Source organism: Pseudopodoces humilis, chromosome 2 (assembly GCF_049639895.1).
Source record: "Pseudopodoces humilis isolate 2021_Gansu_Grassland_sample_001 chromosome 2, ASM4963989v1, whole genome shotgun sequence".
Lineage (NCBI taxonomy): Eukaryota > Metazoa > Chordata > Aves > Passeriformes > Paridae > Pseudopodoces > Pseudopodoces humilis.
The window spans coordinates 78,095,300-78,116,841 of NC_142201.1; the positions used below are offsets into that span (position 1 = coordinate 78,095,300).

The 21,542-nt window shown below is 41.0% G+C and overlaps 2 protein-coding genes and 7 non-coding genes across 18 annotated transcripts in view; 8 read left to right on the forward strand and 1 right to left on the reverse strand.

Annotated features, from left to right (window-relative positions):
• The first annotated feature begins 115 nt into the window (after positions 1–115).
• Positions 116–13,033, forward strand: TAF1D (TATA-box binding protein associated factor, RNA polymerase I subunit D). 5 transcript variants are annotated; one of them, XM_014252047.2, is made up of 15 exons: positions 116–137; positions 474–545; positions 2,348–2,602; positions 2,715–3,159; positions 3,416–3,591; positions 4,156–4,210; positions 4,511–4,799; positions 6,369–6,420; positions 7,658–7,729; positions 8,082–8,129; positions 8,978–9,014; positions 9,329–9,398; positions 11,062–11,128; positions 11,953–12,022; positions 12,693–13,033. In XM_014252047.2, exons 3-7 carry the CDS (start codon positions 2,361–2,363, stop codon positions 4,664–4,666), a joined length of 1,074 nt encoding a protein of 357 aa, XP_014107522.2. In that variant the 5' UTR covers positions 116–137; positions 474–545; positions 2,348–2,360; the 3' UTR covers positions 4,667–4,799; positions 6,369–6,420; positions 7,658–7,729; positions 8,082–8,129; positions 8,978–9,014; positions 9,329–9,398; positions 11,062–11,128; positions 11,953–12,022; positions 12,693–13,033. The 5 variants fall into 5 exon arrangements, with proteins under 5 accessions (XP_014107522.2, XP_014107525.2, XP_005516794.2 ...); XM_088051666.1 differs by having other exon boundaries at positions 129–267; XM_014252050.2 differs by lacking the exon at positions 8,978–9,014 and adding an exon at positions 9,053–9,215 and having other exon boundaries at positions 127–545.
• On the forward strand, positions 6,159–6,230 carry LOC148184888 (small nucleolar RNA SNORD5). Its single transcript, XR_015772083.1, has one exon. It is a non-coding gene; the product is annotated as a small nucleolar RNA SNORD5 (small nucleolar RNA).
• On the forward strand, positions 7,374–7,500 carry LOC148184889 (small nucleolar RNA SNORA40). Its single transcript, XR_015772085.1, has one exon. It is a non-coding gene; the product is annotated as a small nucleolar RNA SNORA40 (small nucleolar RNA).
• LOC148184890 (small nucleolar RNA SNORA8) lies at positions 7,822–7,960 on the forward strand. Its single transcript, XR_015772079.1, has one exon. It is a non-coding gene; the product is annotated as a small nucleolar RNA SNORA8 (small nucleolar RNA).
• On the forward strand, positions 8,354–8,485 carry LOC148184891 (small nucleolar RNA SNORA1). Its single transcript, XR_015772077.1, has one exon. It is a non-coding gene; the product is annotated as a small nucleolar RNA SNORA1 (small nucleolar RNA).
• On the forward strand, positions 9,172–9,244 carry LOC148184892 (small nucleolar RNA Z40). Its single transcript, XR_015772075.1, has one exon. It is a non-coding gene; the product is annotated as a small nucleolar RNA Z40 (small nucleolar RNA).
• LOC148184893 (small nucleolar RNA SNORA18) lies at positions 9,929–10,060 on the forward strand. The gene has a single exon (XR_015772078.1). It is a non-coding gene; the product is annotated as a small nucleolar RNA SNORA18 (small nucleolar RNA).
• Positions 10,791–10,933, forward strand: LOC148184894 (small nucleolar RNA SNORA8). The gene has a single exon (XR_015772080.1). It is a non-coding gene; the product is annotated as a small nucleolar RNA SNORA8 (small nucleolar RNA).
• An 845-nt stretch (positions 13,034–13,878) lies between the features above and the next one.
• CEP295 (centrosomal protein 295) overlaps positions 13,879–21,542 on the reverse strand; it is a 43,564-nt gene continuing 35,900 nt past the window's right edge. For 4 of the 6 annotated variants that reach the window (XM_014252740.2, XM_088052062.1, XM_088052061.1 and 1 more), the window contains exons 23-29: positions 19,474–20,111; positions 18,617–18,790; positions 17,333–17,450; positions 16,345–16,548; positions 15,689–15,797; positions 15,101–15,200; positions 13,879–14,241 (exon numbers count right to left, since the gene is read on the reverse strand). In XM_014252740.2, the coding sequence (XP_014108215.2) occupies positions 14,194–14,241; positions 15,101–15,200; positions 15,689–15,797; positions 16,345–16,548; positions 17,333–17,450; positions 18,617–18,790; positions 19,474–20,111 (1,391 nt within the window). In that variant the 3' untranslated portion in view covers positions 13,879–14,193. Of the gene's footprint in view, positions 14,242–15,100; positions 15,201–15,688; positions 15,798–16,344; positions 16,549–17,332; positions 17,451–18,616; positions 18,791–19,473; positions 20,112–21,542 lie in introns of those variants that run through there. The other 2 variants (XR_015772007.1, XM_088052063.1) reach the window with 2 other exon arrangements.

Here is a 21,542-nt window from a genome sequence, read left to right on the forward strand (position 1 = left end):
CTCCCAGCATAGCGCTGTACGCCATCCTCCTTTCCCTCCTTCCCATCGGCCCGCGCGCCTCTCGCGAGAGCTCAGCGCTATTTAAGGTGCGGGGTGGGAAGAACCCGCCTTTTGCGGTGGGGCGGTAGTGGGCGCCGGTATGTGTGTCGGGGCTGGCGGATCCGCCGCCATCCGCGCTGCTGGGGCCCGGGACCGAGCGACCCGGGGATAGAGGGACAGTCCGGGCGGTGCGCACCCGTGCCCCGAGGGCCGAGGCGTGTGGCAGCGGTGCGTGAGGGGCCCCGCGGGAGCGGTACCGGCGTGGTGCCCCCGGCCCACGGTGACTTGGCGCTTGCCCGCATTCGAAAGGCCTTCCCGTGGCGCCGGCCGCAGCGCGCTGCAGGCATCCGAGCCTGGCGATGGGGACGAGCGGTTTGCCTGGCGCCTTTGTCAGGTTCTTCAGCAAGTTTAGATGATTGTTTTTCTTCCCTAAGGGATCTGCGTGCTGTTCAGTGCTCCAGGCCGGGGCTGCGGTAGAGGCCGCGAAGGATGCTGAGCTGCGACTCGTGAGTACTAGGCAGGGCCTGTGCGGTCCGAGTGGCATTACTGCCTTTGTCCTGGCTCTGGCGTTGGTTGGTTTTCTTTCTGGGCTTAGTGTTTATCAGGCCTTGCGTGTATTAGTGTTATTGATGTGCCCGCATAGGCATAGTGAAGCTGGTGCATGAGGGTCTTTCTTGTTGTGAGGGGCCCAAAGTGGAACACAGCATTCAAGATGAGGCCTCAGCAGTGCCGAGTACAAAGGGACACTCCTTGCTTTGCTCCTGCTGGCCACACCATTGCTGATCCAGGCCAGGGCACCACTGGCCTTGGCCACCTGGGCACACCCTGGATCATGTTCAGCTGCTGTTGACCAACACCCCCAGGGCCTTTTCTGCTGTGACCCAAGTGCAGGACCTGGCACTTTACCTTGCTGAACCTCATTCACCTGGCTTCAGTCCATCAATCCAGCCTGTGCAGACATTGCTGCAGAGCCTTCCTGCCCTCCAGCAGGTCAGCATTCCCACCCAAACTGGCGTCATCTGCAAATTGAATGAGGGTGCACTTACTCCCCTTTTTAAAGTTGTCAGTGAAGGCTTAAACTGGTCTGGCCCCAGCACTGATCCCTGGGGTACATCACTTAAGACCAGCTACCAGCTGGATGTAATTCCATTCACCACTGTCAAGGCCCTCTCAGCTTTTCATGCAATGAACAGTGCATCCATCCAAGGCATGAGCAGGTGGTTTCTCCAGGAGAATGCTGTGAGAAATGGTGTCCAAAGCTTTACTAAAGTGCAGGCAGACAATATCCACAGCCTTTGCCTCATCCACTAAGTGGGTCACCTGGTCATAGGAGGAGATCTGGTAGGTCAGTTGGGACCTACCTTTCCTAAATTCAGGCTGGCTGGGCCTTATCCTTTGGTTGACTTGCATGTGCCCTCAATGATCTGCTGCAGGTTATGTGAGGACATTGGATGAGTTCTGCTATAGTGTCTTCAGATACTGAACTGTGTGTAATTCCATTTGAAATATTACTGAGTATTACAATGAGTTTTAAAAACTTACAAAAGGAACGGCTCTACAGGGCTAGTAAGTGAATTGACAAGCAGGTAAAATAACTCCAGGCTGTCACAGAGGAAAACCAGGTTCTTTTGCTGTATGTTCTAGTCCCTTTTGTATAGATTTGGGCCACTGAGGAGCTGGATTGTGTTGTCTTGCAGATTCAAGTGAAAATTAATATTTTAATTCTGGGGCTGGTCTCTATTATGATTGATAACCAGTGAACAAATGGTTGATGAATTGTTAAGAGCAGATTTTAGGTAACTGACAGCTCACAAAAGAACAGAGGGAAGATGGCATTGCTTCTCATGATGACACTGTCTTGGATTAATTTAAAGGTTTTAAACGACAGCAAGTATTTATGTATGACTAGTATATGAAACCATTGCCTACTTGTATGTGTGCTTTTTTGGAGGAAAACTTACCTCTAGTAGGGAGAGGGTTAAAACATTCAGAATTAATCTCAGTAAGTCTCTGAACAATCTGTTGCACTACTGATTCTTGCCTTCCTTTGGGCAGGAGCTGAACTAAAAAGACTTTAAAAAATTATCTGATCTCAGTTTTGCTGTGAATATCTTTAGGTTAGTGGCTGTGACTTAAATGTTAATATAAAGAATATAACCGGTCATGATTCATAGGAGAATCTCTGCTCAAGTTTGCTCAAGATTGTTCTTGTAAATTTACCCTGTGATCATGAGTGGAGTAGAGGAAAGTTTGGTACCTGATTAATGTTAAATTTTATTTAGTTTCTTGAATTCTCATTGCTTTTTAGGGCAAACTGAAACATGACTGATACAGATGAATCCCATGCTTCTGGCTCTGATTACCCTGATGCTCAAGAGCTGATCAGCCATCAGCAGAGGGAGCCATCTGAGGTGTATTCATGGCAAAGGAATACAGGAACACAGCGTTCGGAGTCAAGGCAGAAAGCGGCTGCTCTTGGGGAGTCTTCAGATCATCCTAACAGCATGTCTAAATCATCAGCAGCTTCAGCTGAGGTTTTACTGATTAGCAGTGATTCAGAAACGTGAGTTTTTATCTCTAGTTCAGAATTTTTCCTGTGGAGAACCTGTCTAATGTATCTTATGTATCATAAAAGTGTACCTTCTTTTGAAAGTAAATACTTTTTTCTTCTTTAGTGATGTCTCTGCTTCTTATCCGGAGTGCTCCATTGCACCTTCAAAGCAGAAAAGGAGATCTCAGTCTTCAAGGCAACAAGCTGAATCTGTTACAGGAGTACATGGCAATGAAAGCTCCTCAGATTCTTCTCTGTCTCCCCAAAGTCCAGCTAAATCATTGGAAGGTTCCAAGCAGCAGAAGTCAAAACTCAATTTGAAGGCCATTTTTGCCTATCACTTCAGGGGAAGGAAGTTCAAAGCAGCTGCACACCGAAAATACAAAATTCACTCAAAGAAGAAAAAGAAAAAGTATGAGAGCACACAGATGCCCACAGGGAGGCCCCCACTGACAGCCTCACCTCAGGAACAAAAAAGGAGGATTTTGGACAGAGGTTTTCAATTCCCTTTTGTTGAAGAACATTATGGGAAGAAACATATTCCCTTAAAGATGGTTCTTGGCTATGAGGTAAGTCCTCTGTTTTGTAGGATAAATATTTTCTTAGTCTAAAAGTTGAATTGAAATGGACTACGTTGTGCTTCTGCTAGAATAAAACAATGAAACAGGTTTTAGTTCCGTTAAACAGGTCACTTGATGTAGGTTTAATAACTTCAAAAGCAAACACGACATGAATATATATGGGTATTGATAGAATGTTACAATTCATTTCTTAATGTGAATCTTGTGAATCATAAGATCTTACTGAGATTTTTTTTTTCTACAGCAAGCAGCTGCAAAGGGATTTTTCAAGTATATTGAAGTGCTTAAATATGAGGAGCATCTTAAAAAAGCTTTAAAAGCCCTTCAGGCCAGTGACGACTTAGAAAAAGAGTGTGTGGTGTTACGGAAACACAAATACTTAGATGATGAAGGCCCCATTTCCCCTATTCAGGAGACAGAGTAAGTTTATCTTTACTTACTCTTTTGTGCTTAACTAACATATAAATGTGTGTGTGTATCAAGTTCAGTTGTTCTGTCCTTTTAACCTATGAAAGCATTGTTTATTCTGGGAACAAAGCACTCTACCACTTGGGATTCTGTATTTGTAGATGTGACTTAAAAGTTCTCACAGAAGGAAGTATTTTTAATTTGATCTGAAGACTGATAATTGTTGGTAGAAATTGAAATGAAGTATTTCCTGAAATGCACTCCTCTAATGTTATCCCAAATAAAGTACAGTATTCTGAAATAAAGACTAAAGGATAGTTTTTAATATCTTTTTACATTTTTTAAAACCAAAGTGCCATCTTTGGTCTTTAGGGTCAAGAAATTAGCTTAGTGCAATAAAAAGACTGGTAAATCAGCAGGAATACTTGCTGTTGTAAATAACTTTTAGCAAGCCTAAAAGGCAGTGTAAAAGTACAGTGCTGTTATTCAGTTACTGCTCACTTAAGGGCTTGCAGCTTTTACACATTTTAAGGTACTATAAAAGTACACGGTTTGATCTAATTTTTTTTTTTTCAGTGATGATGACAGCTTGAATTCTGATACTCAGGAGCAACTTGATGCCAGAGTAGTGGTAAGTAAGCAGTCTTGAACTTAAGAAACACTCTAGCCTTTCTGTTCCAAAACTAAAGAATTCGTAGGTAATGTCTTTGGTATTTAGTTCTTGAGCTTAGATCCAGAGTTAATAGTGACCTCAGTGAATCCTGATCTGTTAATGCAGAAGGAGGTTGATAGTGCACACTCTAATGTAATGCTGAAATGTATAGGAATCCTGCAGTTCTCTGTGGAGTTCTTAAAATCTGCAAATTCACTACTAAAATCTGAAGTATTTTGAAACTAGACTTGTAACTACTTCTGTCTTCCATTTTCTTAGGAGAACAGCTCTTTCATTCTAAGTAGCACAATTCCCAGTAGAAAAAAGTCAAAGCCAGGAGGAAAACATGCAAAACCACCTGAAGTGATTGAAGTAGTGGATGAAGAAGATGGTGCTGAAGACAACTCGGTGCCTCTGCAAGGCTCACCTCGGTGAAAAGCAGATGAACAAATGAGGTGGCAGTGGTTGTTCTTCAGATACCTCTTTCATGAACCTCTTTGGTTTAAAAAATTGGTCTGGAGTCAGTTTTGAGCTCTCCACACAGCTGCCTAGGCACGTTTGGCTTACTGTGAGTATATTGGGCTTGTGTCTGAGACAGTTACAGAAACAGAAAAACTTGTCCTCATGCTAAGCTTTTAAATGTATTCTGTGCTATTCTTGATCAATATACCTGGTTCAGTGGCTGATGATCTTGGTGAAATTCTGGCTTCTGCAACTTGACTTCTGTTAACCAATGGATCATTGAATTTACATAATTAAAAATGGGAAGACAGGTTCTAAATATTTTAACAGAACAACAGCACAGGATAGAAAAGTATATATATTGAGCATGCAAACATCTGTATGCTCAAGTTAAAGGGGCAGTTTAGGTGCCTTTCTTTAGCAGATTTCTTTGTGGGTGATACTTGAGAGATTTGTTTTTCTGCCTTAGAGGTGCAGGTTTGAAATACTTTAAAAGTTAAAGGGTTGAAGACAGAACTGAAGCTTAATGCAAGTCAAGTGCCAATAAAAATGGAGAAGTAGTTGGTCAATTTTGACAAAAGCCTGTTGCAAAATGTGGTTAATGCATTTGAACGATAATAAAATCCAATTTTGTATGATTGAGGTTGTTCATTCCATGTGGAATAACTTCTCAGAAAACTAATTTTCTGCCCTTCATCTAACACAATAATCTGATGTTGTAAGTATAATCTGTAGCAGTATAGTGAATCTTGGGTTAAAAATTTTTTCCCCTCTTGCCCTCTTCTGTCCAGAATGGCTTCTGATGTGAATATGTCTTCTTAGCAGAAGCTAAAATCTCTTTATGAACAGTACTTACCATGCATTGCCCCAATTGCAAATGCCTCTCTCAAAGGTGTTTAAGTCAGTATGAAACATGGCTAGTGTTTAGAAAAGTGGTCTGGATATCACTGATTCTTACTGTGCAGCAGTTTTGATGGCCGAACTAATAAATGTTTAAAATGTTCATTTGTGTCAGCAAGATTTAAAAACTAGTCAACTCACAGCCTCATTCAGCTACTCTTAACCAGCTAGCTGACAGCTGTTCAGCATGTAATCTGTGCTGAACGAGTGTGTAGTCAGAAAAAGGCTTTGTCTGCTGGTTAAATTTCCTTCAAATGCAACTTACAGTCTGAGGAGATTTGCACTAGGTGCTCAATATTGAGAGCAAGTCAAGCTGTGTTACTTACATGCTTTAATTAGGGTCCCAAACCTTAGTAAAGGAAGTTGCCCAAATGCAGCTTGATAGCTCTAGGACTGCAAAAATTACTTCAGCATTTGAAGGTCACAACTAAAACCAGTCCAGAATTAATGGCTAAATGTAACTCTTCCAGGTGTGTCCCTGAGAAATACTCAATGGCTTGAAACACTTATCCGGGATCTAGGAGTGGGGATAGTGAGGGGCACATGGAGTCCTGCTCATTCTGCAGTTCATGTGATGAATTTGGGTGTTCAGCTGCTGGGTGACTCAGAAATAAATTAAATTTCAATTCCAATTAGAACTGGATAAATATACATGAATATTAAGCTTATTACATCTACTAAATTGATTGTTGAAATCTAGCTTTGGGAATCTTCAGTTATTTTTGACTGTATGTATATGACAGTTCTTAGCACTTTGCTTTTCTTTCCCTTCTAGTTTATGTTGCTTTTGGAAGATGAAATAGCTCTTGGTTTTCTTGCTGCACAAGGTAAGCTGTTACTTGAGTTTCAGTTTTGTTTTCTTCAGATAGCTTTTTTTTTGGCGTTATTTCACAAAAGATTTTTAAAAAGCAAGTGCTCCATAGTTAAAGTACATTACAGTGCTCCCCAGCTGAGCAGCCTGTGTATGTGAAGCTTCCAAGGTATAAGTTCAGTACTACATACCTTTCATCAGTCTGACCAAATTTAGAGCCTGTAGCCTCTCTTTGAACAAAAACTTGAGTTCTTGAATACTTCAAAGTGCAGTTTTTGTTAAAAAATGAAAGTTTTACGTGATATTGAATGCTGCAGGGCAACATTATCTGATTTGGTTTGGACAACACTGTTTGGAATTTTCTCTGCTGAAGATTAAGGGATACTTTCCCCTCAGTATCTTCGTGGTGCCTCACCCACCCTTTCTGTGCTAGGGTGTATTATAAAGCTGCAGCTTCTGGTGGCTTCCCTGTGGTAAAATTCTATCTTAATTCATATCTCTTGCAAGAACAGGAGGGACAGCAGAGAGCAGCTGGTAGTCTTGCATGTATGTGGCTGTGAAAGCTTCTTACAAGTTTGCATGGCTTGGGACAGTGTAGGAAATAGCATGGAAGAAAGCACCTTTTAAGGATACAGCATAGGAAAACCCCTTTGACATGGGAAACACTGAGCTGAGGGTGGGTGAGGAGGGAAACCTTACAAGATAGGAACAGAGATCTCACTTGGCCATTGCTGTAGGTAGAGAACTGCACTAGGAAGCACATAGGGTTGTTCTGAGGAGGGTTTGTGAGATTCTGAACTCCTCACCACAATTACCTGGGTTCAAGCTACCTGTCTCTAGAACTGGAAGCGGTGGTAACTGTCAGTTTCCTCTACTGCTAACAGTAAGTATATGGTCAATTTCCCAATTGAAGTGGCTTCAAATTCTGCTTCAAAAGTAGTAAAAAAATGAATGTGTTCAGTCTGTTCCAGCACTTGATCAGGTATTGTCTTTTGCTGTAGGCAAAAACCTGGAACCTAGTGCTTAGAAAAAACCCTTCTTTTGCAACCCACAGCTGATTAATGTATTAGTTGTGTTACTTATATGAAGGGACAATATTTGCATGGCCTCAAATACCATTCATTCATTCAAATACTGATCAATCTAGAGTTTGGTGGTCTAAATTTTCAGAAATGTAGCTTGGTTGTATCTTTGCAGATGAGCACACAGTGCAGCAGCAGTTGTAACTTTTTGGGGATCTCTTGAATTCTTAGGGCTGTTTGCTGACCTGATTCAGGAATCCATTACTTGGGTGGACATCTGTGCAACATGGTGTAGCAAAAGAGGTGAGCTTTGTGTTTCTTCTGAGCTTCAGCATAAGACTGTTGGATTTCTTCAGTGTAGTGCTATTTCCACAGCAAGTAATCAGACTAATTTGTGCACTGTATGGTATCTGCACCCAGCAGTGTCTTCCTGATGCGGTGTTCAAAAAACAGTGCTACAGTATTTCAACAGCTGGCATCGTTGGTTTTCATGCAGATGTGCTGGTTAAACTTGGTATTTCTGTTGAAACAAGTAGATTCTGTGTTTCTTAGTTGGGAAGCTTTTCAAATACAATATCAAAGAACTGCTAAACTGATAATGGAATAAAAGTATAGTTAAACTAGTGACATTGTTCCACAATATTTTTTCCTAAAGGGGCATTCCTGTGATGTGTGGAACAGATTGGAAAACCTCTACACAAGTGTAAGTATTGAGGAAACAGATGGTTTTTTTCCTAGGTGGAGGTAGTTGTATGAAGATAAAAGCTGAAGTCTTAACTTCTTAGCTGCCTTTTGACAACAAAAAAAAAGTACTCTGTTTTGAAACACAAATCCAGGATCCAGATGACCACTAGAGACAGGTTTATTTCCAAGTTACCTGTCTAGGCTTAAAACCCAGGCTGTTCTAAAGACATTGGGGAGTTTTTATGCCTCGTTCTTCAGCAACTAGACACAACCTGCTGTGTGTCTGAATTGGAAAACGTGGCTAGAAGAGTAACAGGTTCTGCTTTCCTCACTGTACACTTAATTGCAGTGGTGACAATGAGACCTGTAACAAGTTCACTTAGTGGAACAGTTCTGCAAATATACTTAAAAATGCAGCTGCTATGAAATACAACTATAAACTTGAGTTGATGTGCTTCAATTCTGCATCCTATGTACTAAAAGAAGTAGAATTAGCAGGTAGAGGAAAAATACTTGCAGTGCTGAATTCTTGTAGATGGTTTATTAAAAAGCATATTTTTAAGGTGTCCTAAAATGGTCTCTTCCATGCCTTCTTTGTGAGAACTTCCTTAGTTTTACCTTTTTGTGGCATAGTGCTCCAGTTTTTTCAACTGCAGATAGATCTTGTTGGTAGCTGTGTGGTAAACTGAGCTGTGGTTTGATTGCAGATAAAATGCTTTGTTGTGTTATCAGTATTCAGCCAGTGTAACTGGACTACTGGCCGGCTGGCTTCATACTGAGATAAAAGCACCCAAGTCTTGATGAACTGCTAAAATACTGAGGAAACTTGAAAGTATTACTTAGATACAACAATTTACTTTATTTTAGGAAGTGCACCTGAAGTCCAGTCTGAACTAGCATCTTGGTAAGTTTGTGACTTTTTTTTACCTTTGCCTGTTTCAGGTCAGCCATGTGTCTTGGTGAGCTGCTTATACTGCTGCTCCTTTCTTACTGAGAAAATCCAGTGGTGTTTCAGAAAACATGAGAGCTTATCTTGCCCAGACTTGAGAATGCTGTGAGAAAATTGTTGTGATGATTGGCAAAATGTTCAACTGCTCTGAAGAGAGTGAGTGAGAAGAGCCTTTCTGAACAGATCTACTGAGTACTGTTGTAGGTTCTGCTGATTTGTATGCACATACATGCTGATTTGTAATATTACTTGTTTTTTTCTGGTGGCAGGTCCTTAGAGAAAGTGAAGGAAGAAGAAATACAGGATGCCATTTCACAGAAGTCTGAAGCTGATTTGAGGGTTAGTGTGACATGTGAAGTTCTGCATATACCTGAATGAGGTGCTCTGATTGTCAGTAGGCCAGAAGCCTCTCAGACCAAGCTTACTAATTTGTGAAAGTTTCAGGGACTGTTGTCAACATTACACTACTGTATCTTAATAATGGTTCATTCATTCTATTATGGGAAGAATTTATTCTAACTGAAGTTTGCTCAAAGAATGTTCATATTGATTTCTCAGGTAAAAATGAGGTGAGCAGGTTAACTGCTTAAACTGATAGTTTTGCATTGACCAGAAAGTTACACTTGGTAGGAAATTTATAGTGAGGATTCTGCAGAGTTCTGTAGTTAATTCCCTTTAACATTTACTTCTCGGGTACCTTAACTTGTAATTAAAAACTTGATGATATGAAGGAGGTGCTAGTGTATCTTTACCATCTTTCTTCAAAATGTCTTGAAACAACATAAAATGACACTGGAATCTGTACCAAATTTCCTTCCAGTCTGCTTGTTTTTTATTTATCTCTTGTGGTAATTAATAGTACCAGAAGTGTTGAGGTCTATCCCGATGGGATCTTTTCTGTAGGTTCATGTCGTTGGAAACGCCTCACAGAATAAACTTGTGGTTTGGCTTTACCCACTTAACTACCTGTTAGCTCTGTGGGATAAAACTGCAAGACAAATCTTAGAGTAGATTCCAAGGAATGCAGGGATGGCCACTGTTCTTCTTTAGGTGTTCTGGAACATGCTTGGGATACAAAACAAAAAGTCATTCATGTGGAAAAGCTTGGTTGGAATCAAGTCAGTGTTCTGAGACTTGGGTGCAACTGACCTTCTGAATTACATAGGCTGAATTTAGTCTTTGGCCCAGGCTTTTGTGTAGGCACCTGACTTGTAACACAATGTTTTGCTGCTTGTTTTCTAAATGGCTTGAAACAGTCTGTTCCTCCTTTAATCACGCAGGAGTGATTATTGTTTCTTGTTTCAGTGGCTATAAGAAGAGACAGCACTTTGATGTCTGCTGTGAAGTAACTTCATGAACTTGTTGCATTTTTGTTTTGTATCAAGAGGTGTTCTACAGTTTCATACTGAGCAGCAATATTTGGGTTATTTATTCAAGTATGGGGTTTAAAGAGTTAATTTCTGAGCAGCTCAGCCAGCTTACTGCTATACTGTTGAAATCCCTGGATTCTGTTCTGTAGAAGAGTTGAAAGCAAAAGAAGCAAAGCACTCTGGAAAAAGTAAAAATATTCACATAGAAAAATTCTGAAGCTGCTGTTCATGTTAGTCTGTTGTCCCTTTCAGCTGCATGGCAGTTTGGTGAAGAGTACCTTTTAGTCCCTGACACCCAGTGGTGCATGCACGAAGCTCATATGTAAAATTCAGCTGTTGTGGTTGGGGGGTGTGTAGCTGTTGCAGTGTTCCAGTACCTGCACCCAGCAGCTTTCTCCTGGTGGGATGGTCAAAAAGCAGTGCTACACCAGTGCAGCATTTGGTTTGGTGTCCTTGGTTTTCATTCTGCTGTTTGTTAAACCTGGTATTTTTGCTGAAACAGTCTAATCTCTTCAGAGACTTCAGTGTACTTACTTTCTATTTTCGTGTAACTTCATTTTGATTATCCATGTGACAACTGGCTCTACTGGCCTCTGGAACTCAGCAGGTGCATCCCAATTCTTTCTAACCAGGTGCCTGATGATACAGAACAGAGTGAACTGCCCTGAGTTAAAAAAATGGAAGGAACCTGTTTGACAGGTAAGCACTCAGTTACTAGTTCCATACTATTTCACAGTTGGTGTATTAGCTTTGTATGACTGTAAACATGGGGAACTACTAAACTGTTGTAGAACTAAGTGTAGAAATGATGTAGTACCAGAGATTGCTGGGTAGTGATCACTGCAGGTGTTGGCAGTATCTGCGTAGATCACTCATCTGTGAGTCATTCCTTTGTGTGTGTATACATATTTTAAATTGCTGTCACAGTTGTGCAGCCATCTGTAGTACTGGTGTCTTAATCAGACTGCTGTTGGTTGTGAGGAATTCATCAGAACTTGGAGCTTGCCATACTTTAGGCTTGTTCACAACTTGGCTTATGTATCAGCAGGATTGATTCACTAGAAAAGATAGGCAGCTGGGTTATTGAGTGAAGTCCCCTAAGAGCAGTGAGAGGAGTATGGTCATTACCAAGGCTGCTGGGATGTTACTGTTTCTGGTGAGCTGTGGACATGACCATAAAGCAAATCCACCAGACTCCTGTGTTGCCACACATTTGTGTGGTACCAAGTCTGCTGGGAATAAAACTTTTAACGTAAGTCAAGGACACAATATTCCCTTCTGCTGGTAAGAGCAAGTTCCTGCTGAGGTGTAGGGATGTATCCTTGGGCACCTTCAACAGAAGCCATAGGGGAACAAAAGTTTCAGTTGGGAGATTTATAGACTGGATTCCGAAGCTCCTGCTGAGAGGGTGGCTCTTGGAACAGAAGCAAAAGAGGGAGACAAAGGCTGTACCAAAGGCTGTTCCACGCAATTTACACCCAAGGTGCACTAATCAAACCTGTACTAACCAAACCTGACTCCAGCTCCTAGGGTCTGCTGCCAAGTTGCTGTGTGTCAGAGGGGGATGAGAAACACCATGTGGGAGCTACAAAAGTAAGTGTGAAGGCAAGAGCACTTACAGAAAAGGCTGATACTGTAAAGAAATTGAAGGTCACTTCAAAGAGGGTTTGCATGGCTGAAAAACCAGCAGCTCTTAACGCGGTGACCGCATATTGAAATCCTCTGTGCAGGATGCCGTGGACACTCATGTGTGCTATGGTCTATATGTGAGGAGATAACAACTCTTGTAGTTAGGCCTCCTGGGCTGGAAATGGGCCTTATCCTGCTGCCTTTGGGGTTTTTTGATGCTGTTGTAGAGGAGAGAGTACTCAGTTCCACTCTGAAGCAAGAACTTGAAGCATGTGACATTATGGAAAAGGGTTGTTACAGTTATGGTTTGAGCAGGCTTGCGGCCCACGTTGCTGCTTGTGTGTCCAGAGAAGGGCAGTGGAGCTGGGGAAGGGTCTGGAGCACAAGTCTGAAGAGGAGCAGCTGAGGGAGCTGGGAGTGTTTAGCCTGGAGAAAAGAAGGCACAGAGGGAATCTTCTGTCTGCTTTGTACACCCACCTGACAGGAGCTTGGGGTGGGGGTTGGTCTGCCAATTAACAAGCAGTAGGATGAGAGGAGATGACCTCAAGTGGTGCTAGGAGAGGTTTAGATTGGATATTAGAGAAGTTGCTTGTATCTGGATTGAAAGTGCTAATAGCTATTTTTCCTCCCTTAGATCCTGGTGATGTTGCTGCAAGCCTGCTGCAAAGAAGTGCACAGCTGTTCCAAATGAAGAAAGAACCTTCTCTAGAGTGTTCATTGTAGTTTTTTTGGAATTAAACATTCATTTTAATAGCAGTGCATGTTGTGATTTGCCCTCCTGGAAGCTGTGGTGAAGGTGCCTGTTCAGTGTTGTAGAAGCCCCAGCTAAACAACTGAGAGTATAGAGGTGACTGGAAGTGGCTTGATCAGGTCTTTTCCTCACTTCTCCATCACTGAACTCACCTGTACCAAAGCCCTCCTTATTCTGTACAGAATATCACAGCATTTAAATAAAACTGGGGGCTCTGTATTGCAGCCTGGAGTTACTTCATGTTTCTGCACTGAAAAGCCAACAACGGGTTGAGGAAATTATGGCAGCTGATCAATCAACTGAGTTGCTGGTAGCAGAATGCAGGGTTGGTCTCCTTCCTTGATACTCTGAGAGAAGAACAAGAATATTGATGTGTATGAGCCTCAGCAGCCCTTGCACAATTGCCATGGTGAAGTTGAGACTCTCCATGCTTTACTGCAAATCCCAGAATTGAAAACAGCCTCCACTTGACTCCGTGGAGTTTGACAAGCTGGTTGTGGCTTATGGTGCACTGCTGCAGTACATGCAACTGCACCTGACTGAAAGAAAGGGGTGAAAAGAAGTGGAGTTAATTCATCAGAAATCTGCTTTCTAAGAGTTCCCTTGGGGCAGATTTAGAGGCTGCAAAAATGAGCACAGGACTGGAGGACCTGTGAAGAGGCTCAGAGTTGGAGTTTGGCCTGGAGCAGAGAAGGCTCCAGGGAAATTGTTATAGAGCCTTAAGCATTGCAGGGGGGTTGGGCCAGAGGACCTTTAAAGATCTCCCCACCCCCAACTATGTCATGATTTGCTGTGGTGCATTTAACCAGAATGAGCATTAATGAAAAGCCCTTGATAGTGCACCTGTTAATTAAGTTTACAGCAAAAGTCGAGTTTTGAATTTGTCCTGATGTGCTTCGCTCAGGAAACAGATAGAAAGCCTCTCTTTGGAAGAAGTAACATTTTTATTCTCCCATTCAAGTCCTTTAAAATGTACCTTGTGACTGCAGGAAACTATTTCTTAAATCAGAGAGTGCAAAGAACAAATTAAGCTCCAGCTTTACAGAAGAAATGTCCTATCACTGAAGGATTCAAATAACCTTAAAACTTTATTTGAAAACATACATGTATATTAAAAAACTTAGTATCTCTTTAAAATACTAACATAAGAAAGGTCCTTCAGGCCAGTAGCTCAATCTGAGACAAACTGAAAAAACAAACAGTCCCATCTGCTGCTGTGGTGAGATTTGAACGGGACTACAGTGTTTTGGGGTACTTGCATTTTCCTACAGCTTAAAGCTGAGGATTCCTGAATGGCACCACAATTCACCATTGAGGCTACACCACTCAGTGGCCTGGATTGTACCAACACCACTCTGTCCTCGTTGCTCAAAGTCTTTGCCTGTCATGGTGCTTTCCAAGTCTTCTTGGCTCGCAATTTTTCCAGCATTTTCTACAAATAAAACAAACCGTGAGACTACAGTACTGAAGCTGAAAGTGACTGCCCTAAAGCCAGCATGCCTGGGTACTGTGCCTGTAAGCAGAACATCACAATTGGGCAGTGCTGGTCTGGACAGCAGTGAGTGCAATGCCTCCCCTCTTCCAAAGAGGCCACAGATTCCAGGGCAGGGGGGAAGGGGTGCTTATTTCTCTTCTCTGTTAATGATGGCATCTATAAAGCAATGTAACAAGAGCTGCAACTGCCTCCACCACAAAGCAGGTAAGGTGGTTGGGGCTAAAGGCAGGAACTGGACCTGGATCCTGCACAGTTGTCAGAGCCTGTCAGGATTATCAAGCATTTTCTTCCTTTCAGTTGTCAGGCCCAGCAGGGAAATGAGAGAATTGCTAAATCCAGGCCTCTTGTTCAAACCTGTTCCACAGCAACTGCCATCAAAACATCAACAAGATTCTTGCACCATTTGGGCATGCCCAGGATCTAGGTAGGGTAACCAAAGCAGCCCAAAAAACAACAAACCCAGAATGTTGCCTTAAAATGGAAATTTGGTCAAGTCTGGATTAACAGAAAGGCTGCCATTCTTTTGCCAAAGGCTTTCCAGCAGCTGGAGGGTTTTTGCTCAAACTCGGGTCACAGAAAAATTCAGCCTGAGGCATACACGCTTTTTAAAGAAAATTTGAGCTCAGTTGCTGACAAGGAAATAATTACATAGGATGTACCAATGGTATTACTTAACATCCAGACTGGTTTGAGGGTCTCCATTTCAGCTGCATTCACACCACACCTCAGTTACTCTGACTGGAAGCTCAGTGAAATCATGAGACCAGAGGGCAAGAAGACACAAGCAAATTATTACCTTTTGAAACTCTTTAGCCTTTTCTCTGTTTTTAGCATAAGTTTCTTGCCTTGTTTTTTCTTCATTTCTGATTTTTACTTCTGCAAGCTGATTATAAAGTCTGTGAAAACAGAAAAAACACCATTAGTGTCTGGGCAGAGAGGAAGGAGCAAAGATGTTAACAAGGTTAACAAGCTTAAGAGTTGGCCCTGGCTCAGTTGTTAGCAAATGGGAAAATTTGACTGCACTCTCCAGTAATCCAGAATCACTTCAAATTCTTTTTCAGCTGCATCAGGCAAATGCCCTCCCTGTTCAAAGCTGCACTTGCTGCCTGTTAGTGCTCCTACATGCCCAAGTGCAACTGTGAACTTGGCATTAAGTGGCACAGCTGCCTCAGCAGGTGACCTTAGTGCTACCTCTGCAAGGGCATTTCCCAGCAGGTACCTGCATCAAACACACCTGGCTCCTCTCCCACTTGTTCAATGTTAAGCAGCACTGGGTCCAGCCGAAAGAGCACAGACTGAGCAGCAGCTTTCACAAATCACAGATTACCTACTTTTTTGTTTTGTTTTGTTTTTAATTAAACTCCCACTTATGTTTATGCAATACCTGGATGTATGCTGGTGCATTTCAATTTCTCCAGACTTCCTATTCTCTGGAGAAGATACTTTCACTTCTCCTACTTTTTTCAACTGATTGGCAAGTGCACCATTTTTTCCTAGGGGAAAAAAAGAAGCCAAACATATCTTAAATTTAAATCTTTAGTTCAGCTAACTCAAAACCAGGAGAGATTTACAAAGATTTTAAAATGACATGACAAAACCCAAAACAAGATAGCAGAATGGAAGCCACAGAGATGAGTAAAAATAAATCTTCCCAGTCTCACTCTTGAGGCTGCTGCCTGTGCTTTAGACCATCCATGGCTCTCCACAGCTGACCTCCAAGCCCCCAGGACCAGGGACTAGAGGTGCACCAGTTTGCTACACATGGCTGTTCTGTGATAAGCAGCTGTTGTTTGCAGAGGCACCTTATACTGATAAAGGTGGGCTGACTGTGAAATATGAAGAGCCCCCATAAGGGCCTTTACAACACTGAAGAGGCAACCAGACAGTGGGGGGAAAACAGAGCTCCCTGATTCCCTGAGAATACAAATTAAACATCCCAGTCTGCAATAGCAAACATGTAGCAAATATAAAATCTATTCTTTGATATAAACATCAATTGAAGGGATACCTGATGCTGTGTCTTGCCTCAGATAAACCTACCCGAGAGACCAGACTCTTTCTGTCTGCTTCTTAAATTCTCAGACTTTCCTCCTTGAAGCTTTCTTGCTTCCAGCTTTTCATTTTCTCTCTCCTTATTTTTTATTGCTTCTACTCTTTTCAGAGATTCCTGGATGAAATTTTGCTTTCTTTCTAAAAAAGATTTTTGTAAACTTCCAGGTGTAGCTGCAAATTCCAGTAGCATCACTGTGAAGGAAAAGAAGTCTCCCATTTCTCACTGTTAACAATGAGCAGCAAGTCATGCATTTCAAGGTACTTCTGAAATGTGATTGAGCACTTTTGTAAATGGTATGAGGAGAATGGCACTGAACAATGAGGCATCTTGCAGAACCAGCAGCAGTTCAGACCTATGGAATCCAGTAATGGATAAAGGTCTGCCCTGCTGTGAGATGTGAGATTTCTCACAAATGCTGTGAGAAATACTGCATCAAAAGCATCTGGATGCATCAAAACATACTGAAGACCTCACAAGTCCCTGACACAATTACATTCCATGAATTCCTGACCTTCACATTACTGCAGTTCATCTTGGACAAAAAAAAAAAATCAGTATTTTACTACTCTTCCAGATTATCATCAGAATAAGGCAGGGGGGGAAAGGATAATTGTATAATTCCTTGGCTACATACTTGTAGGGGGACTAACAGAAAATGAGAAACAAATGAAGGTACATAAACTATGACAACAAATCAGAAAACAATACAAATTTTCAAAATTAAGTCATTACAACACCAAAGAAGGGTAGTGTAGAGATTCTGAAGATTTATGAGAGAGAACCTGGCCCAGGAAGAGACAAGTCCAGGTAACACACATTAAACCTCAGTCAAAGGTACTACAGACCAAGTCTGTACAGCAGGATGCACTTGCCTAAGTAAAAGCAGCTCTAAGTTTTCCAAATGAGAAAATTGTTGATGATTTTAATACTAAAAAATACTTTCAACTTCATTGTACTGAAGTATCACATAATTACCTGCAGTCTGATGTGATGGACAGTGATTCTCACTGGGACTCTGGGCTTTGGGAGAACTGTCAGGCCTTATGAATGCTGAATAATCTGTATCTGGAGCTAGTGGTAAAAATTCTCTCTCCTGTTTCAAAAGGATCAGTGATTGGATTGGAAATGCTTAACACATACAACATATTTGAGTGAAGCAGTACTACTGCACCACTAGCATAGACTCAATGCAAATAAAAAACATGCTTTTGCCTTTATGCATGATGCATAGAAAAATCACAAATGGATCTTGGTAACAGGTATGAGAAAGCTGTTTTCTAAAAACCTTTCAAAACTTAAAAACAAACCAATGAAACAAAATAACCCAAACAACACCCACCCCCACCTCCAAACCCAAAGAACATCCATTAAAGACTTTTTGCCCACTGGATTTCAATTGCCAGGTTCTTAATACAGGCCTGAAATTCAATTTCTTTTCCTTTCCTCCTGCTTTCTCTGGTTCTCCCCATCACTGTCTTCCTGCTCTGTCTCTTCCATCTGCTTCCCAGAGGCAGGTGACACCCACTGCAGCAGTACAGCCTCCAACTGCCAATCTCCACCTCACCCATGTATCAACTACTTGATAAAAATCCATCCTTAAACACTTAAAGGAATTCCCTAGATGCCTCTTGCAATTAGTTCTTGATTTAATCTAATCTATTAATCTAACAGACACAGATTACTCGGTTCTGCATCAGTGCTTCAGCACCCAAACTACTGTCACATTACAGCCCACCCCTCTGCAATTTACAGCCTTCGTATATAAGCAAGCAGCAAAAAGAACACCACGGGTTAATTAAGTGTGGCAGTTATGAAGAGCTGATTAATTTTCCCCATAAGCCTCTAACTGCTGTGTCAGCCTGGATGGCTCCAACCTCACAAGGTGAGGGGCTTTCTCCTTTTTTCTCCTGTTTAGTTTGTAGTTTCATTTTATTCCACACACTTCTTTCATTCAGATTTATCTAATAATTCCATCTTGCAAACACCAGCAAGATGGTTTTGTTTTTTGCAGCAAGTCTTCCCAAACTCTATCTAGATCAATATGACAAGGTAGTGATTCTAAAGAATAACCCAAATTTAGGATCTATTTTATCTGTCTGGAAAACACAACATCAAACCAAGATGATCCAAAGCAATTATAAAGCTTGGAGAGCCCAACAATCTCTTGTTTTGGAACAGTGGGTGAAGCGCTACCATGGGGCTTCTCCTTATTTTGATTAATACTAAGTTCAAAACAGAATCACATTAGATAATGCTTACCTCAGTAAAAACATTACATTCAGACTGATCCACACATACTGAGTTATCCACTGCATCCTCCTTCATTTTCTCTTTGTTAGGATGTTCCATGTCTGATTCTACAATACTGATGTCATTGGAGCTTATCAGAGTGAGCTCAGGTTCTTCCATAATACCATGCCCTGACTCAGTCTCCTAGAAAATAAATTAATCAAGGCATCAGTAAGGAAAAAAGTGAAAATGCAGTGTCTTCAGCAATAGCAACTGTTGTCAGAAAAGGAAGCTCATTTAACATACAGAAGAAAGAAAACCTGCCCCAAGTAGTAAATGAAATACAGAAAGAATTTATATTTCAGAACTCAAAAAACTGGAACAAATAACCCAAAGTAGCCAAACAACTACAAATCTCCCGCTCTCCATAAGTTTAAACTACTTAGTTCAAGGACAATTTTTTTTTTTTTTAAAGCTACATCAATGCTATTTCTTTAAGTTTGCTTATGTTTTGGTTAATTTATTTACCTCCTTCAGGCTTCTAAATGGAGCCAGGGGCTGTTCAGTGAGGCACACATGCTATGTAACCCAGATGCATGAGCTCTATCACTCAGTGCTAAGAGAAGGAGAGGCAGTAGGGATGCTACAGCTCCTCCAACCACCGTGGGAACTCAGCTCATTTAAACTACTGCTAATTATCTCAGTGCTATGATCTGGAAGAAGGATCAGGGGCAAAACTCCAAGAAACAGGAACTAGAATTGTAAAAATCAACATTTGCCATGCTTTCAGATGTTATCTGAAATATGATCATATTGATATAATAATGATATTATCAGATATTTGTGCAACAACAAAACCCCTACTTATGGATATCTGTTCTACTCACCCAGACTGGAATATGACATAAGCTTCTGGGCACAGGATGAGAATATTTTTCATGTCTTTGGAATAAAGAACAGTTCTGTTGTACAACAGTGTGCAAATGGATGTCTGAGTCTTCCAAGCTGGCTACTCTGAGAACCCCCAGAGATTCTTGTCCTTCTGGAAAGCTTTGATCTGGCTCCTTTATATCCATGTTGCACTGAGAATGCAGCTCCACTGCTTTATTTACTTCATTTTCATGAACTGATTTTTCAGGAAGCTTCACATGCTTTTTCTTAGCAAATGCCTCCAGAGGTAGCTTTTCAGAAGACACAGTCTCTTTTACTAACTGCTGAGGGAAAGTTTCACCCATTGTAACTGGTGTGGGACCTAGCTGGTAAAATGAGTTTTGCTCTTCCAGGTGAATCAGACTTTCATTCTGCAGATCTTCCACTGAACACTGGAGATTAATACATCCTATACTTCTTGACAGCTCTTCATATCCACATGCAGGTGAAATAGAGTTCTCATTGTCTCTAATTCCAAGGGTTTGTTCAAAAGGTCTTTGTGACACAGTGTTTATATCCCCTGGCTGATCAGTATTTTGACAGTCATCACTCGGAGTAGATTCTAATTGCAGTGGGTAAAAAGATTCTTCAGATCCTGTTTCAAAAATTGTCAGAAGTCAAACTTCTTGCTAGCAAAACAGCATTTACACTTCTAGTCTCCCTATAAGACTTTTCAGTAATGTATAACAAGAAGTCTAGTAAACAGGAAGAAATATTTTGTTTAAAAAACTACTTAAGTTTCCTCAAACATAATGCCATCAACATTACAGCAAATTATTGCATCACTGTACACAAAACTTCAAGAATCAACACATTTTGGTGCTTCTTAAAAGCAGCATGTTTAGGGATGGGCTTTGTGATGGTGCTGACATAACTACACTTGAAGTCAGAGTATTTTACAGCTTATACTCTGCAAATGGAAGTCCTCTGAGTCTCTTCTGGGCCTGCAACAAAGTCTCTAAACCAAAAAGAAAATGATCCAAAACACCATTACTTGGGCAGAAAAACTTCAAAGTAGAAAGCAACATTCAAACTGGAATAGAGACTACTGTTCCTACAAGGTACAGTATTGCACCCTAAATTATCTTTCTTTATCTGAGCACAGAAGTCAAGATACCATTTTTCCCCAGAAAAGGCTGGGCAAAGAGAAAGACTGGGTATCAACATTAATTACTGGGGAGGCATTTCACCAGAACAGCACTTGCCAAACAGACAACAGTGTTGTTTAAATTACCTTTTTTTTTGTCCTAAGTTTGATAAAATCAGTTACACAGACTCCATCACTGTGCTATCACCAGGCTTTTTATACACTTTATGGAAAGTGCCACAGAAACCTTTAATGGTTTCCTTTAGACATTTTTTTGCATTCTTTGATACACAGAAAATATCTATTTTTACATGTATAAAGAATATTGTCTCCTGATAAATAGCTGTTAATGGGGAGGGAAGAATTACAGTGCAACATCAGCCATCAACAGAAAATTCTCTGGATGATGCACTTGCAGATCAGCCTTCCTTGAACAATCCAAAATAGGTTTTACTTGCTTAACCTGTTGCTTATGTTATTTTTCCCCTCCTTTTAAAGCACAACAATAATTGGTTTGGGATTATAAAAACACTTAAGAGATGGGAAGATTTTGCCATTAAAACATCAAGACTGTGTCTATAAGCAATTTAGACAGAAACAGAAATGTTCTGAAGTTAGAATGGAACTTCTTAAATCCTATTTGCTGTGACTGCAATCACAATGTCTTGAAGTGTCAACCTCTTCTAGCATTTTTTATTACTTCACAAGTCACAAATGTAACTGACCAACAACATTTACATTATAACTACATCTATTACTTAAATTATTGTGCCACATTTGGTGTTCAGCTTTTTGTTGGAGCATCTTGAAACACTGGAACACCTGATTCTTGCTCCAGAAATGTTTAGATTGGTATTGGCTGCATTTAGAATTTTTAGAATTTAAAATTACATGAAATATCAAGTTAATTTAAATTTAACCACAAAACATTAAAAAATA